Source organism: Oncorhynchus mykiss, chromosome 9, assembly GCF_057628025.1.
Source record: "Oncorhynchus mykiss isolate SJ-2025 chromosome 9, ASM5762802v1, whole genome shotgun sequence".
In the NCBI taxonomy this organism is placed as follows: Eukaryota; Metazoa; Chordata; class Actinopteri; order Salmoniformes; family Salmonidae; genus Oncorhynchus; species Oncorhynchus mykiss.
The window spans coordinates 71,953,683-71,969,768 of NC_143030.1; the positions used below are offsets into that span (position 1 = coordinate 71,953,683).

At 43.2% G+C, this 16,086-nt stretch overlaps 1 protein-coding gene across 50 annotated transcripts in view; it reads right to left on the bottom strand.

The window, feature by feature from the left end:
* LOC110531242 (E3 ubiquitin-protein ligase HUWE1) overlaps nt 1–15,391 on the bottom strand; it is a 91,417-nt gene extending 76,026 nt beyond the window's left edge. For all 50 annotated transcript variants that reach the window (XM_090185291.1, XM_090185257.1, XM_090185290.1 and 47 more), the window contains exons 1-16: nt 14,970–15,391; nt 13,638–13,723; nt 9,204–9,254; nt 8,898–8,967; nt 8,691–8,789; nt 7,999–8,205; nt 7,004–7,156; nt 6,603–6,665; nt 6,272–6,349; nt 6,085–6,132; nt 5,720–5,888; nt 5,270–5,370; nt 4,712–4,862; nt 3,671–3,798; nt 3,157–3,297; nt 2,678–2,798 (exon numbers count right to left, since the gene is read on the bottom strand). In XM_090185291.1, the coding sequence (XP_090041417.1) occupies nt 2,678–2,798; nt 3,157–3,297; nt 3,671–3,798; nt 4,712–4,862; nt 5,270–5,370; nt 5,720–5,888; nt 6,085–6,132; nt 6,272–6,349; nt 6,603–6,665; nt 7,004–7,156; nt 7,999–8,205; nt 8,691–8,789; nt 8,898–8,942 (1,504 nt within the window). In that variant the 5' untranslated portion in view covers nt 8,943–8,967; nt 9,204–9,254; nt 13,638–13,723; nt 14,970–15,391. The remainder of the gene's footprint in view (nt 1–2,677; nt 2,799–3,156; nt 3,298–3,670; nt 3,799–4,711; nt 4,863–5,269; nt 5,371–5,719; nt 5,889–6,084; nt 6,133–6,271; nt 6,350–6,602; nt 6,666–7,003; nt 7,157–7,998; nt 8,206–8,690; nt 8,790–8,897; nt 8,968–9,203; nt 9,255–13,637; nt 13,724–14,969) is intronic.
* Nucleotides 15,392–16,086: the final 695 nt, after the last annotated feature.

Below are 16,086 nucleotides of genomic sequence, written 5' to 3' on the forward strand. Positions count from 1 at the left end.
GACAGAGGTGGACTTGGATTGGTTGCTAACATGACTAGGATTGTGCCCTGGGCTTCTGGACAGCGAAAGAAAGTTGATATAATAACCAACGGAACAGGAGAGAAATGTGAAATGCTGGTTGACCTGTGTCATTATTTGAAGTAAAACTTTCAGATAATTCCTGCCTCAAGCTCACATTGCAAAGTGGTGGGTGATGCGCTGATAGGCTATAGTCAACGGTAGGCAGGCTATGTAATCGTATGGCAAATGGGAGGCGCAATTTAATTACGAGTTGAGATTGAGAAATATTTTTCCTTTTCAATCATGGCCATCAAAGGCAATTGCATTTAGAATAGTTATAGGTTGCTCAATGACTAGGCTTACAAAAGCACGTTTCACTCCAGTGAGGTGTTACTCTGGCTCTGTCTGATAGGATATTCATGTATGCTGTGGGCGTAATAAGATGCATGACCATAATTCCACAAAATTATGCAAATGACCTATAGACCGATAAGCATGGCTGATCAAATCTACATCCTTATATTTATACTGCCGCCCGGCCCAGAAAGACCATTGCCATAGATAAGTCAGATAGAAAAATTACTAAAAAGACAGTCATCACCTTTGTGCACAAAACATCAATTAAATTACTCCAATAATTGTCGCTGAGGCCGATTTCTCTTATTCAGCACTGAAACAATTATAAACAAAAGAAACGTCCTCACTGTCAACTGCATTTATTTTCAGCCAACTTCACGTGTAAATATTTGTATGAACATAAGATTCAACAACTGAGACAAACTGAACAAGTTCCACAGACATGTGACTAACAGAAAACTAACACAAAAGTAACAGTCAATATCTGGTGTGGCCACCAGCTGCATTAAGTACTGCAGTGCATCTCCTCCTCATGGACTGCATCAGATTTGCTAGTTCTTGTTGTGAGATGTTACCCCACTCTTCCACAAAGGCATCTGCAAGTTCCCAGACATTTCTGGGGGGGAATGGCCCTATCCATCACCCTCTGATCCAACAGGTCCCAGACTTGCTCAATGGGATTGAGATCCGGGCTCTTCACTGGCCATGGCAGAACAATTACATTCCTGTCTTGCAGAAAATCATGCACGGAACGAGCAGTATGGCTGGTTGCATTGTCATGTTGGAAGGTCATGTCAGGATGAGCCTGCAGGAAGGGTACCACATGAGGGAGGAGGATGCCTTCCCTGTAACGCACAGCGTTGAGATTGCCTGCAATGACAAGCTCAGTCCGATGATGTTGTGACACAGCGCCGCAGACCATGACGGACCCTCCACCTCGATCCCGCTCCAGAGTACAGGCCTCTGTGTAAGGCTTATTCCTTCGACGATAAACGTGAATCCGACCATGACCGCTGATGAGACTCGTCAGTGAAGAGCACTTTTTGCCTGTCCTGTCTGGTCCAGCAACAGTGAGTTTGTGCCCATAGGCAACGTTGTTGCTGGTGATGTCTCGTGAGGACCTGCCTTACAACAGGCCTACAAGCCCTCAGTCCAGCCTCTCTCAGTCTATTGCGGAGAGTCTGCGCACTGATGGAGGGACTGTGCGTTCCTGGTCTAACTCGGGCAGTTGTTGTTGCCATCCTGTACCTCAGGTGTGATGTTCGGATGTACCGATCCTGTGGCCTGCCACTGCGAGGACGATCAGCTGTCCGTCCTGTCTCCCCGTCTTAGGCGTCTCACAGTACGGGCATTGCAATTTATTGCCGTGGCCACATCTGCAGTCCCCATGCTTCCTTGCAGCATGCCTAAGGCACGTTCACACAGATGAGCGGGGACCCTGGGCATCTTTCTTTTGGTGTTTTTCATAGTCAGTAGAAAGGCCTCTTTAGTGTTCTAAGTTTTCATAACTGTGACCTTAATTGCCCACCGTCTGTAAGCTGTTAGTGTCTTAACGACCGTTCCACAAGTGCATTAATTGTTTATGGTTCATTGAACATGCATGGGAACCCTTTACAATGAAGATCTGTGAAGTTATTTGGATTTTTACAAATTATCTTTGAAAGACAGGGTCCTGAAAAAGGGACGTTTCTTTTTTTGCTGAGTTTATATTCATCCAGTGTCTGCCATGTTTTTGGATGATGTCATCACTGCTCCTTGTGCGCATGTCATGTTGGTCCATATAAACCAGATTTAAGCACGATAGAGTCCATGAATCAGCGTTCCGCGAACCTGAGTAGATTACCTTGAAAACAACAGTCGGACATCCTGGACGCAGTCTCCAGTTCTTTTTAGATCTCAAGTATACCACCACCACACCCAGCCACAACGCCATAAGACCCCAGCCATACCACAACAGCCAACACTGGATCTATATTATCACCCATAACAAAGGCAAGGAAAATGTGGGGAAATGGAGGCTATTTAACTTCTTACATTCTAGTTTTGGGAATTGATTAGTTTGCAGGTAATGACCGTAACACAACACATAGCTACCTAACTATTATAGAACAATTACTGGACAGTACCTCCACATACCGTTTAACCCTCAACAAAAGTAAATCAAATGGATCTATATTGACTGACCAAAACATGGTACCAATTTTAGACTAACATCTTATAACCATGTTGATCAATTCATATGGTCTCTTCAACTAAATGTAGGCCTATAGCCCAATGTATGGAACCGCTGATTGACAATAGAAAATAAAAAGGAGCCTACAGCTTTCTGACTGGCCATCCACGTCCGTGTCCATGTCCTCAGATTCCACGGTAGAGTTGGGTCTCTGGATCTTTGGCTTGATGACAAAAGGACATTCTTTTCTAGACAGGTCCACCTCATGCTGCACAGAGAGACAGAGTGAAAGAGGGAAAGAAAGAAAGAACAATGTGGGAGTGAGAGAGAGGGAAAGAGTTCAGGACTTTGGCACATGGGTGTTCCAGCAGAGATTGAGCCGAGTACAGAGCCCCTAGAGTGCTGCGTCAGGTCCCAGGCAGTGAGGTGCGTCGTCACCCACTCAGGTTATTTATGCAACACATTTATTATTTCCCAAGTGGGTCACAAAGGCCCCCAAAAGCCACTTCCAAGCCCTCTGGCAACCAACATGTCAATTTAAACTAATAAAAGCGTTTTGGCTGGGGGCAACAGAGATAGGCAGAATGGTAGGTGTGTTAGGGGTATGTGTGTGTAAAGGACCCTACCTCCAGCCTGCTGATGAAGATGGTAAGGCCGGTATGTGACTGGAAGGCTGCCATGTCCAGGTTGGTAATGAGGTCCACCACTCGAACTGCACGTGTGACAAACGTGATCTGGTCCTGCTCATCCCCCAGGAACTTGATCACCTACAGAGGAAGGGAGTAAGGGAGGGGAGAGGGAGCTGAGACTGTGTTTGTATGCGCACAATGGATCAGACTCCCAGACCAAGCCTATTCTTGTCTTAGAAAACAATTAAGCTCCTCTACATGGAGCCTTTTAGAGCAGAAGGGGGCTTAATTGGCGTACCTATGGGGACCATAAGCAGGAAGGATATATTTAGATCTGTTCAGCCTTCATGCAGAGCAAGTGAGTATGCTGGCGATCAACAGATCATTCAAATTGTCAGACACCTGCGCAGCATACGTACATCGTGAAACCAGGCCGGCTTAGCAGAATAAAAAAGGGTGAGTGGTCAGAGGTCAGAGGTGACAGGTCAGAGGTGACAGTGTGTTTCTTTACCTTGAGCAGGGCTTCCATCATCCCACAGGAGACCAAGGCCTCGCCCCCAGCGTCATAGCTGGCCAGGTGGTAGAGGAAGGAGAACAAAGCAGTGGCAAACTGGTGCGGGTACGGCTCCATCAGAGGGTCTGAGGAGACAAACACCCACCGCAGGTTAGAGGCACAGTCAGGGATATTGAACTCTGTTCAACGGTCACCTCAATTAATTATTTTTGTTGCAGGCCTTTCAGTGCAGTTGCCCATTTGTTTAGGCAGCCTTGCTTCCTAGAGCTGGGTCCATCAGCCTCCACTGGACTCTACTAGTGACAGGAGACCAAAATACCCATCTTGTCTTGAAGAATAGTTCCTTTTTTTTTGTTGTTGAATTTTTACCCCTTTTTTTTTTTTACCCCTTGGTCTCCAATTGTTAGTAGCTACTTGTCTCATCGCTACAACTTCCGTACGTACGGGCTCGGGAGAGACGAAGGTTGAAAGTCATGCGTCCTCCGATACACAACCCAACCAGCCGCACTGCTTCTTAACACAGCGCGCATCCAACCCGGAAGCCGGCCGCACCAATGTGTCCGAGGAAACACTGTGCACCTGGCAACCTTGGTTAGCGCGCACTGCGCCCGGCCCGCCACAGGAGTCGCTGGTGCGCGATGAGACAAGGACATCCCTACCGACCAAGCCCTCCCTAACCCGGACGTGCGTCGCCCCACGGACCTCCCGGTCGCGGCCGGTTACGACAGAGCCTGGGGGTGAACCCAGGGACTCCGATGGCACAGCTGGCGCTGCAGTACAGCACCCTTAACCACTGCGCCACCCGGGAGGCTGAAGAATAGTTCTTAAGAGTTTCTTTTCAGAACTTAGTACAACAGTCATATCCGACCATAACACCAACTCTGAAGATGTGTTACTCCATTGTTGCACCTATCTAACTAAGTGGCTCTGGATAAGAATGTGTGATAAATGGCTAAATTGTAAAGACTGGTTCTCATTGGACTGGCATCAAAATCAGTCCAAGTTCAAATCAATAGACCACTCAGCTAGACCACTCACCGATCATGGCCTGTATGCAGTTGCGCACCAGCACAGGCAGGAAGCCGTGGTAGGAGGCTGTGCCGGTGCAGTCGATTATGTTGGACAGCTTGGGCGTCCTCTCCAGGTGCACTATGGATGTTAAGGTGCGTAAAGACGCTGCCTTTATGTCCTGAGGAAAGAGACAGGGTATTCATGAAACTATAGAACTGCATAGAGGATTACATATAGGCCAAAAGGTATGTTTTCCTGGACTTTCAAGATATCATTATTTCCAGGATTGTCCATGACTGTGGAAACTCTTTAGGTACATATACAATGCCAAGACAATCATGATTGTATTGTCAAATCTGACCACAAACCACATTGCAATCATATTGTAATGATCACGGTCTTGTATTAGTTACATTAACTACAATGCAGTGACATCTGATACTAGTCTATAATATGACATGATTGCAGTCACAATATTGGCTCCAATTTCACACCTACTATTGGTATGTGACACAGACCCACCACCCCATTAGGGGCAGAGGACAGCAGGATAGAGTGGAAAGGAGAAAGAATGTAATTTCTTACCACAAGCTGTTTGTCTGTAATCTGTAGCACATCTACCAGCTCCTCTATCAAGCCGTTGTAGAGAATACTGTTGGCCGACTCCTGGAGTGCATTGGAGTACACTGTGGAGGGAAAGAACCCCACAATACAATTAACTACCACGCAAACTCATTTCAAAGAGTGATCGACATGTAATGGATGAAATGAATTGACTGCATTAATCCCCAGAGGGGAAATTGGATTTGACGCATCAGACAGACAATTCGGACACACAGGTAAACATCACAGAGACATAAGCACTGATTACCGACTGAACATAGAACTTGTAATGGTGATGTAGAAAAGCACCATGTCATTGGCAGTGAATGACGGTCTGAGAGTCCAGATAAAGCTCTACATAAATCCAATCAATTATAACCTCTTTTGAACTATATTGAGGCAGCACACACTCCCTCCCTCCCTCCCTCTTACCCAGTATAGAGATGGCGTGGAGCCTGGCCTGCACGGCCTGCAGTCTCTTCTTGTGGTTGGAGAAGCCATGGGCCAGTCTGATGTGTGTGAACAGCAGGGTCTGCTTGTCTTTAGGGATGTTATACATCACTGTAAGTGACTCCATGATCTCACTGGGACTCTCAGAGATCTGGAAAGACAACATAGAATATCAGGAACATCTGAATTTGGCCTGGGGGATAGGTTGGTTTCTTTAATATGAATGTAGGATCAATGTAAGAAAAGCAGCGAAGTCCTAAACAAATAAAAAAGGTACATTTACTTCTGTTCAGTCTTCGTTTAAATCATTAAATGCTCTGAGAAAATAGACAACATTTGTTCCTTACCTTGTCGAGCTGTTCGATGTGAATGTAGTGTAATGTGTTACTGCTGGTCTGTCAGGCAGAGAGAAAGTTCACAAATGGTCAATAAATCCACTCATAAGACATGCCTTACTAAAGACCGGGGACATGCATTAGTGGCCCACTAATATTTGTTTTCTGGTAGAGTACAAGGAAATGTGTCAGTCTTTACCTTCCTCTCCACTTTGACCTCAGGGCCAGGTTCAGCATAGAACTCAAAGTGCAGTGTGGTGGCACTGGGAGGGTACTTCTGCTCAGGTCACCATTACAGGGATGGGGGATGGCAAGAGAAGAGATGTGGAAGGAGGGGGTGAATGTGGAAGGAGACAGGTGAAGGATGCAAACAGAGGATAGGTGAGTCGTGGGGGGGTGATAGAAACTAACATCATCAGTATCATTTGACAGTCATAATGGGAAATGTAATCATTACAAAGCAAATGAGCTGATTGTCTGGAGACCGCAAGCCTTTACAGATTGTGACAATGATAAAGGTTCAGCCTCACCGTCATAGGCAGGTCCCTGCAGCACTCGGCCAGACCGAAGCCATTCTCCTTCCCTCCCCAACTCTACAGGAATAACGTCACACATCAGACCACCTATCCAAATCGCTTCATTACCTAGGCTAAATATCAAGGCAAATACATTAACAGAGAATCATTTTTACTCTACTGCTCTATACGGTTGGCCAGTTGGTTTTGAAATACAACACCAAGTGCTAACATCAAAATAAGCTGTGGCTTGCATGTTGAAAACCTGTAAGACTGAAAGCCAAAAACAAACGGCTATGTCACTCATTATCAACGTTTAGTCGGTTTAACATGGACATGCAGAAGAAAAGCATCAACAAGCATGTCTTCCTCAGGATATCTGATAACATGTTCTCATTCTGCCACCTGTACGGTACCTCAGCCAGATGTTGGAGGCGTGCCAGCAGAGGGGTCCTCTTGTCAGAGCCCAGTCTGGTGATGTAGTTGGAGCGTTTACTGAACACGTACAGGAGGTTCAGCACAGACAGCACCACCTGCATGTCACATGACGCTAACAGGGTAGTCAAGTGCTGTGAGGAGAGAAAGTGAAAGACTGTTTGGCTCATTCCACCTAGGTTTGTGACAGGTGCATCACCCAGAGAGGAAGAAACAGTTTATTAATTTAACCTTTACTCAGGACATGTTATTGCAATGTGTTTCCTGGATTATTTTACAAAGGCCCCCAAAGCAACACTCTCTAGCAGCAAAACTGTCAATTTAAACCAAGAGGTGAAACTATTTTAGGCAAGTGGGTCCCAACAAAGCTAAGCAGGGAGGCCCACTTCACCCAACCAACAGAAGAGGAAACCACGTCATTGTGAACAAATGGGTTGTGTCAGAAGAGAGAAAATGTTTAAAGGAAGTGAAAAGGGGAGGCAGCCTGAACATGAACTTGTCCAATAAGAAGTGGTCCACAGTTTAATATTCAGTATGATCTACTAAACATGACCCTGGTCATTGTGTCAACTGGAGAGGTGGTCCTACTGTCCCTGGTCATTGTGTCAACTGGAGAGGTGGTCCTACTGTCCCTGGTCATTGTGTCAACTGGAGAGGTGGTCCTACTGTCCCTGGTCACTGTGTCAACTGGAGAGTGGTCCTACTGTCCCTGGTCATTGTGTCAACTGGAGAGTGGTCCTACTGTCCCTGGTCATTGTGTCAACTGGAGAGTGGTCCTACTGTCCCTGGTCATTGTGTCAACTGGAGAGTGGTCCTACTGTCCCTGGTCATTGTGTCAACTGGAGAGTGGTCCTACTGTCCCTGGTCATTGTGTCAACTGGAGAGTGGTCCTACTGTCCCTGGTCATTGTGTCAACTGGAGAGTGGTCCTACTGTCCATGGTCATTGTGTCAACTGGAGAGTGGTCCTACTCCTACCTCTATAGAGCTGTAAAGGTGCCTGGAGAAGCTGTACTCGATGAGCAGGGCGGTGAAGTTGAGCACGGCCAACAGCAGGGCTTTGAGCTGCCCGTTGTCCGGCCGGTCACACACCAGCAGCCAGGACATGTTTTCCACCGTCTGGCCCGCGTCACACAGGATCCCATCGAAACGGTCCAGCAGGTCCACCCAGTGGTACAGCTCACACTGGAGAAGATAGGGGCAGGTGAGGACTCAAGAAATCACTTTAGATAGAGCTAACATTCTGCTGATTCAGCATCAACACCTGGGCCACGTTCAGCAGACAAACGTTGTGGAACTTTACAGATAGAAAGGTCATGAATATAGCTGTTACATGTCAGAGGATAGTTTGTTCTACAGCCCAGTTGAACGAGGATATATCCCCGGTGACGCCAATTCACGGTCATGTCAGTATAATACAGCGCTTGTTTCCCAGACCCAGATTAAGCCTGGTCCTGGACTAAAACGCCTAATATTAAATCGAGGAGGAAGCTTAAAACGGTTCAGAGAAACCTGAAACGTTCCTTAAATTGGTTCTGAGAAATCTGAAACATTTCTATACATTTACCTGATCAGGTAAAGTACTGCCTATGAATGAAATTATGATCTAATACAAAGAATGAACGTCACATTAACAAATCATTTGTAAAGTGCCTCTCCCTCCTGCTCACCTTGCCAATATTCCAGGTCTTGATGTGCTGCAGCTCCAACAGCAGTTGCTCGTCGCGGCATCCCTTAAGCTTCTCTATGAGCGTCCTGCAGTCTGCAGGCTGTGAGGAAGAGGGGGCAAGAGAGGAGGGGGAGACTGTAAAGGATGTAGAGTGCAGGCCCGGGTCCAACAGGGACTACAGACAGAGACAACATTGAGATGCACTCACAGCTTCAGTGGGGGTTTTCTTTAACTTGCTTCTGTCAACCTTCATTGTCAATAGCTTCTATCTGATGCGCCTGTTGGAATGCAGGACATTATAGATTAACATGCAGTCTGTAGAAAAACAATGCATGTGTGTTTCCATGGAAATTGTGCTGTTGTGTACAGTTGCAAATGTAGGCCTTACATCTAGTCTAGCAACAACAAATGAGAAGTTAAATAGTAGATGGTAAGTTTAATTCATTTCAGACTGAAATGGAGTTTATGCAATGGGTATTTTTGAGAAGAAACAATATATACAAGTGTCACTTACAGTTAAGTAATTTGGCAATACCCACTTAACAGCATGTTTCATTCACAATGCCTAAAACAGGAGAAAGACAGTCATTCACATAAAGATAAAGGCATTATGAAATACTAAAAACATTTTTATCCTGTGTCAAGGCACTAATTTCCGTACAAGCCTTTCAACACTTGTAAGGGAGAGAATAGCGAGAAGTTTAAAATAAACTTGTCTAACCCTAACTTACACATTTAGACATTAGGCCCTAATCAAAAAAACATTCCTCCCATGAAAAATGGGCTTCTCTTGTCCAACCAGGGGTCGTGTTAATGCAGAATTCTGCATTTGTCCATGAGGAAAAAAGATAATGCATAAGAAATATCTTGCTGCATTTTGTAAACACATATCTATAACGCTTCTTATTGTAATTTCTGCTCTGCAGAAGACTAATTTGACACTTCAGTTGCACTTCAATCGGATGAGATCTATCAGCAGACAGCTGATGTCTAGCTACTTTTCTGTGGTGCTTTTCTTGGTGTAGCCTCAAGTGAAATGCAAGATTAATTTCAAGCAAAACATTAGGAAATGTAGCTGGCTGCATTATTTTTATGATAAACAGAAATATGGCCATTTTTCATTGTAAGCTCATTTACTTGTGTGGCTGCTAGCCAAATAGCGTTGCACTTCTGTTGTCATCTTGTGAAAATCAAGCTAATTTATGCCGAATGTGTTGCAATAATGTATTTTCTGTTAAGGAAAATTATAGTTGCACACCCCTGATCACTCTATTGAAGTAAAATAAATAAACAAATATAAAAACAGGTGAAATGGTTTAAAATGCAGATTTTTTGGATGGTCCTGGTTTAAAAACGTATTTTACTGAACTCGAACACAGACAGAGACAGACAGAACAACCAAGGAGGGCCTAGCTAGGAAAATCTATTTGCTCAGTGGTGCAGATTCAAATCATGTAGCCTATACAATTAGGTAACAGTCTGGACACAGCTTCTGAGCAAGACAGCCAAGTGTGGGTTCAAAAGTATAGGACAGTTGCGCATCCACACAGTTCCAATCAATACAATGTTGAGAAACATGGCACATTTCCACCAGTATATCTCTGAGCAACTTACTATCAAACATGGGTCATTATCACATTATCTCTCTAAGGCTTGGTTCACGACAAACCCCAGACAAATCAGAAAGACTATTGTTGCCAGCTACCCTCAACCTGTTTGCAATTGACTGGATTCGGGGGGTTTGCTCAGCAGGTTCCAAGCATTTGAAAACCTTGCTGATACAATATCTTGATGAACAAGATAACTAATATGTTAGCTATATTAATCTACATTACAACATAACTGAATATAGCTGAAAGATTCCCGCACAGAACTAGTCAAAAATATCACACGTTACCAGTTTAATGTCTCTAACCTGTCAAGAAAAGTGCTTTAAAAGCATTTAAACTTCAATGAATGTTCACCAATAGACCGTAGAATCTGAGAACGTCGCAATTGGCTAACTAACGTTAGCAAAGTTACTACATTCAACAACAACGTGAGTATACGGCCAGCATTAGCTATCTAGCTAACATTGACGTTCTCTACACACCGCGGTCATACTCAACGTAACAAAATTAGCTAGCTAGTCTAACACCAGACAAGCATGTTCCTATCCAAAACAAAGCTGGCGTTATCAAATAAAGCATACACGAAAAGAGCATCAACCGAATGGTAGTTAGGCAACTGTTAGTTAGCTAACATTACTGTAGCAGGCTAGCTACTGCGGTAAGGAAATTATTAGCTAGCTAGCTAATAAAAAAAAGGGGGAGAGTTCACTAGCTAACGGGGCTAACTGGCTAATGGATAATAAAGTCGGTTAGTTCGCTAAACTGTAATAATAAATATGTATTGCATACCTCATCGAAAGAACAAGAGTAAATTCTCGTTAAGCCCAAATGTCCGGGTAGGAGGTTAGTTAGCAGCTAGTTAGCTAGCTGGGTGACAGTGGGGAACTGGCTAACTAGCCATTTCAATCAATATTGCTTTTGAGGATGTCAACACATATCTAATACGCGATACAATAGCAAATAAGACGTATCTAACGAAATGTGTGGTAAACTAGCTAGCAAATTAACAAGCTATGCTAATCCTAGCAATGACAAGTTGAGAGATTCAACCGCCGCTACCGCGAGTATTTTCCTCATTCCTCAAACGGTGTAACACGCCGTTAAATTTAGCGCCCGGCTGCAGTAGGCCTCACAAGAAGCCCGTCCTCTCCTGCATCCGTAACAATACACAAACCGTTCACACAACTCGCTAGCTGGCTGGCAACAGTCACACCCGACCAGACGTGAACGAATCAGTCGTTTATGTTTTACCATACCTCCTCCCAAAATATTATGCTTGAAGTGGATAAAAATACGCTCTCACTTACCGCGCTGGCTAGCCGGTTGGTTGGTTAGCTAGCCGAAACGTTTAATAACCAGCTGAATCATTCCCCCATACGGACCTAACGTGACAGCGAGTTGGTGGTGTATTTCAGTTTTAGTTCATCAAATTTGCGTAGCTAGTTAGGAGATGGGCGTTCATTTCTCCATCCCTCTAAAACATGTTCATATTTTGTGTGGGAATATCTGCTGCAAGTTTCTGTACAAAAGTTAAATACAAATATCTCCATGTTTTCCATTGTAACAGCAGAAACATCTAGGATTTGAATTCCTGTTTGTTACTCAGTAAAAAAAATATACTTTGGGGTGGAGATTATTTTCCCCCACATCAAGTATTACTTTCTGAAAACAGTAACTATCAAAACACCCCCTATGGCCTTTTATAGAGTACCGACACATTTTATTAAGCCCCTATCCAGCAACCACAAAATCTCAGCAACCAAATTGTGCATATATTGTCTTTATCATAAGAGTTGTATCTATAGATCTTCTATTAACACAAGTCACCATCCATCCACCCTGTAACTAGAGTAACATTATCCTCTGAATAAGCTGAAGGTACCAACATAGTCAGAACTCATCTCCACTATCATTTAGCAAGCAACACTTCATAAGTGTAAAACATCAGCAGGTGAGCAAACATACTTTTGGCATTTTGACAGGAAATCCTGTCTGTCTATGTATACATCTCCAATCTAGTAAAATGTATTCGATGAACGCAATTAAAACTGTTGGGTTCTCTTCTATTTGCCAAAGCAATTGCAGCATTAAGGTGAGGCCAGACTGGCCCGTTAATTTGATCTGTATTCGTGAATTCAAATGCTTTCACAATGGGAGCCGCAGCTGAGATGATCGGTCCATATTCTTACAATTTCAGTGGTTTCCTCTATATGCATTCTTGGCCAATTATTAGTATTGGCCAAGAATGTATTCCCCCCCCTTCAGCCAATTAGTAAAGAGGGCATTTTATACGTCACACACGGACCAAAATACATTGATTCTAAATGTTGTCCATTCTCCACGTACAGTCTGGCCTCAACCATAGGGCGTTTTCACACATAATTCTGAGCTATAGTTCAAATCAGAGTTAGATTATGTTACATTGTATCCCCCCCCCAATTTGGTCCGGTTGGTTTCACATTGCAAAATGTCAAACAAGCTAAAAGGCCTAAACAAAATCATGTGTTCATGCTAGTAATTAGTTTATTTTGCACAAAATGCTCACGTTAAATCCATTTATGATTATCATGAAATTAAGCATCACTTGCACCCCAAGCTTCATATTAATTTGGCCTTCCAAGAATAACAGGAAATAGCATAATAGCTGCTCTAACTGTGAAGTGAAAAGGCTATATTCAGTAGCCAAAATCCCCGGGATATGAAATTACGATGATGTATCCATTTCATCAAACAATCGCAGTCAAACAAATAATATAGCTCGCCTCTGGTTCTTTTCCTGTGTTTGGAATTCTCACCTGGCGCGAACCGCATCACTGCACAAATGGAATCAGGCTGTGACCACCCTTTTTGAGAGAACCATGGTGCGTTGTTTAGTGCGCAGATAGTTTCGACTGGTGTGAACACTAACCAAACTAAAAGTGGTAAATGAACTCCAAACCAATTTTGTGTGAAAGCCTCCTTAGAGCCCTGCAGCAAGAAGGATAACCACACTATGTGACATGAGGATGTCAGAAGGCAAACAATGGTCTCTCGAAGACAGTGGAATACATAAAAGCAAATCACTGGAAGAATCTCAATCTGCTGCTGTTTGTCTGACATCAATGAGACTGCATTGCTATTCAAATGGCTTTCTGATGGCCACAATGCTTTTAGCTACAATTCAAAGTCAAATGAAACATGTTGTAGGTAAACAATATTCTCAAGTTCATCCCCTAATTATTTTAGTTAGATAAATAGCATAATAAAATGATGACAGAAGAACGACAACTTTGTTAGAAGAGATTAATACTTATTGTAAATTATAGTAGTTTACAATACTACCAGTAGTTGGTACATACCAGAAACTGCTTTGGTTCACTAGTTTCACCATCATTTCCTCCTCCTTAGCATTGTTTTGTCTGGTCTCCTAAAACAATCTGAGAGCCTAAAAACAAGCACATCTATTGAGCAAAGTGTTTTTTTTTTTAATGCTGGGCTCCTAAGGGGACATACCAAACCTATAGATGAACAAAAAACAATTAAGACAATGGTTGGCCTACCTATTCGAATGAAGCTGAAGGATATGAGGGAACTGTCATAGATGGGGTGGCAGGTAGCCTAGTGGTTAGAGCATTGGGCCGAAAGGTTGCTAGATCGAATCCCCAAGCTGACAAGGTCAAAATCTTTCTTTCTGCCCCTGAACAAGGCAGTTAACCCACTGTTCCTAGACCATAATTGTAAATAAGTGACTTGCTTAGTTAAATAAAGGTTAAAAAAACAAAATGGAAAAGCAAATGGAATATTGTAAGGCAGTTTGTGAAACTGGATGACATTTCAATCTAAAGGCTCATGAGAAATGTAAAAAAAGACGGCTTATTAATAATCAAATATGAACAACTCGAATGTTACTGACTATTCACACAATGTCAACAATATCATTTTATTTCAAATGGGCTGATCTGACCTAAATCAACCTCTACTTACTAGTCATAACTGAATGTGTTCTGGCTGTTCTGCTCAGTTCTGAATACCATTTCTAGGATCTCCTCGTAAAACAAACGACCTGTCAATCAAAATACCGGCATAATGTGATGTCCAGCGTTAGCTAGCCTAGTAACTCGCTAGCCTCTTTACATTGGTGTCGGTTTTCTGCTAAACTTTCATCCGCAATCTCGACTAGCTCCTCGACGAGTAGTAGTTAGTTGTAACGGGATATCTGATTCTCTGCCGCTGAGGTTCGTGTTTACATGGTTAATCGACTAACTCATTGTAAATCTCAAAGCAAAGGGCATCTGCCTCTTGCAAAATGCCTTTACCCTACACAAAATACAGGAAACATAGCAAGCTAGGTTAGCTAGCTTTTCAGAAAACACGCAAGCTGCAGTGTGTTTGTAGCGCGTGTATAGCGCATCGCAACGACAGAGTTTTTAAATTATATTTTCCACAGTGGTTTTTCACTCAGAGGGACCAAAGAGAAAACTCTGGTGGGACTATGTATGCATGGTCCATGGCTAAATTAATAATGGCGGTTCACACAGCAGAATGTCCGTGTTTTAGCCTAAAACGACGCGCATTTCAGACCCCTGCTTAGCACTATCAAACCAATATGAACCGTTTTTAAAGACTCCTCATTTCAAAATTTCATCATACTAGAGCCCAATGTTAACGAAGATATGCATATAGTTGCTTACCTTAGATGCGTGTAAATTTCACTTCTCCATCTTGCACTAGCGAGCTGGGTAGGTTTGAATCTCGCGAGAACAACTGCGCTTCCTACGTAAGCTAGGGGCTTTCTGGCGAGGCAGGAGAGAACGACTGCCCCCCATGTCATTGAAGCCATGGAAGTTCACGGTCGACCGCGGTACTGCAGGCATTGTTAGCGGCAAACAGGATCCCCGTTATAGTGAATGGAAAATGGCAAACTTCGTGTAAAGAACAACATGTTTAGAAGACAATCATGGTACCAATAGTTGCTTCTAATACACCAGATGTATGTCCTTGAAACGATGATTTAAAAAATCACGTACAGAAGTTATAAGGATAATTTAGTTGCTAATGGCAGCATGCAGTACCCCAGTCGACCTTCAATTTGAGATAGACAATGAGAGGTGGCAGCACTGAGCTAGCCTGTAACGTCACTTCCCGGAGTAGCTCAAACTGCGCATGTTCTTCTTCTTCAGTGGGTTTTATAACCGCGGTTGGCATCCAATATGTTGCATTACTGCCCCCAACTGAACAGTAGTATATAGAGCCATTACACTTTGTGATTACAACATGGGAAAATGTTTGCCATTTTTCATTACCCAACTAACTAACTAACCCAAAATACCCTTTTCCAGTACACGACACACTGACATTTACGCATAGATGCGCGCGACAGTTGGCGGCACTAAGAAAGCCATCACCATCTGCACCCATTCAACAAAGGCTAGGTTTACATTTTTATTATTTCTAAACATAACTTTTTGTGGTTCTCATATTCTTACAATTATGTTTTCATTCTTGCTTGAACAGTACCTAAGATTGTATTTGGTTGTGAACTTTCAAAGTAACAATTTTGATGGAGCAGTTGTTAGCTAGAATACTAACGATCATTGATATAGGCAGTAGCAAAAGCTAGCCAAAGAGCCATTTTACTGGTTGAAGTTTGTGTTTTTTAAGTGTAATGCAGTTGATTTGCGATGATGACACAAATATTTCGGAGGCTTAAAATCTAATTATAATTCAAAAGGTGTGGGGAATGCACTCATAAGCAACATGTAAATATAGTTTTTTTTGCTGCCGTTCTAAAATAACTCCCTTTTGTTC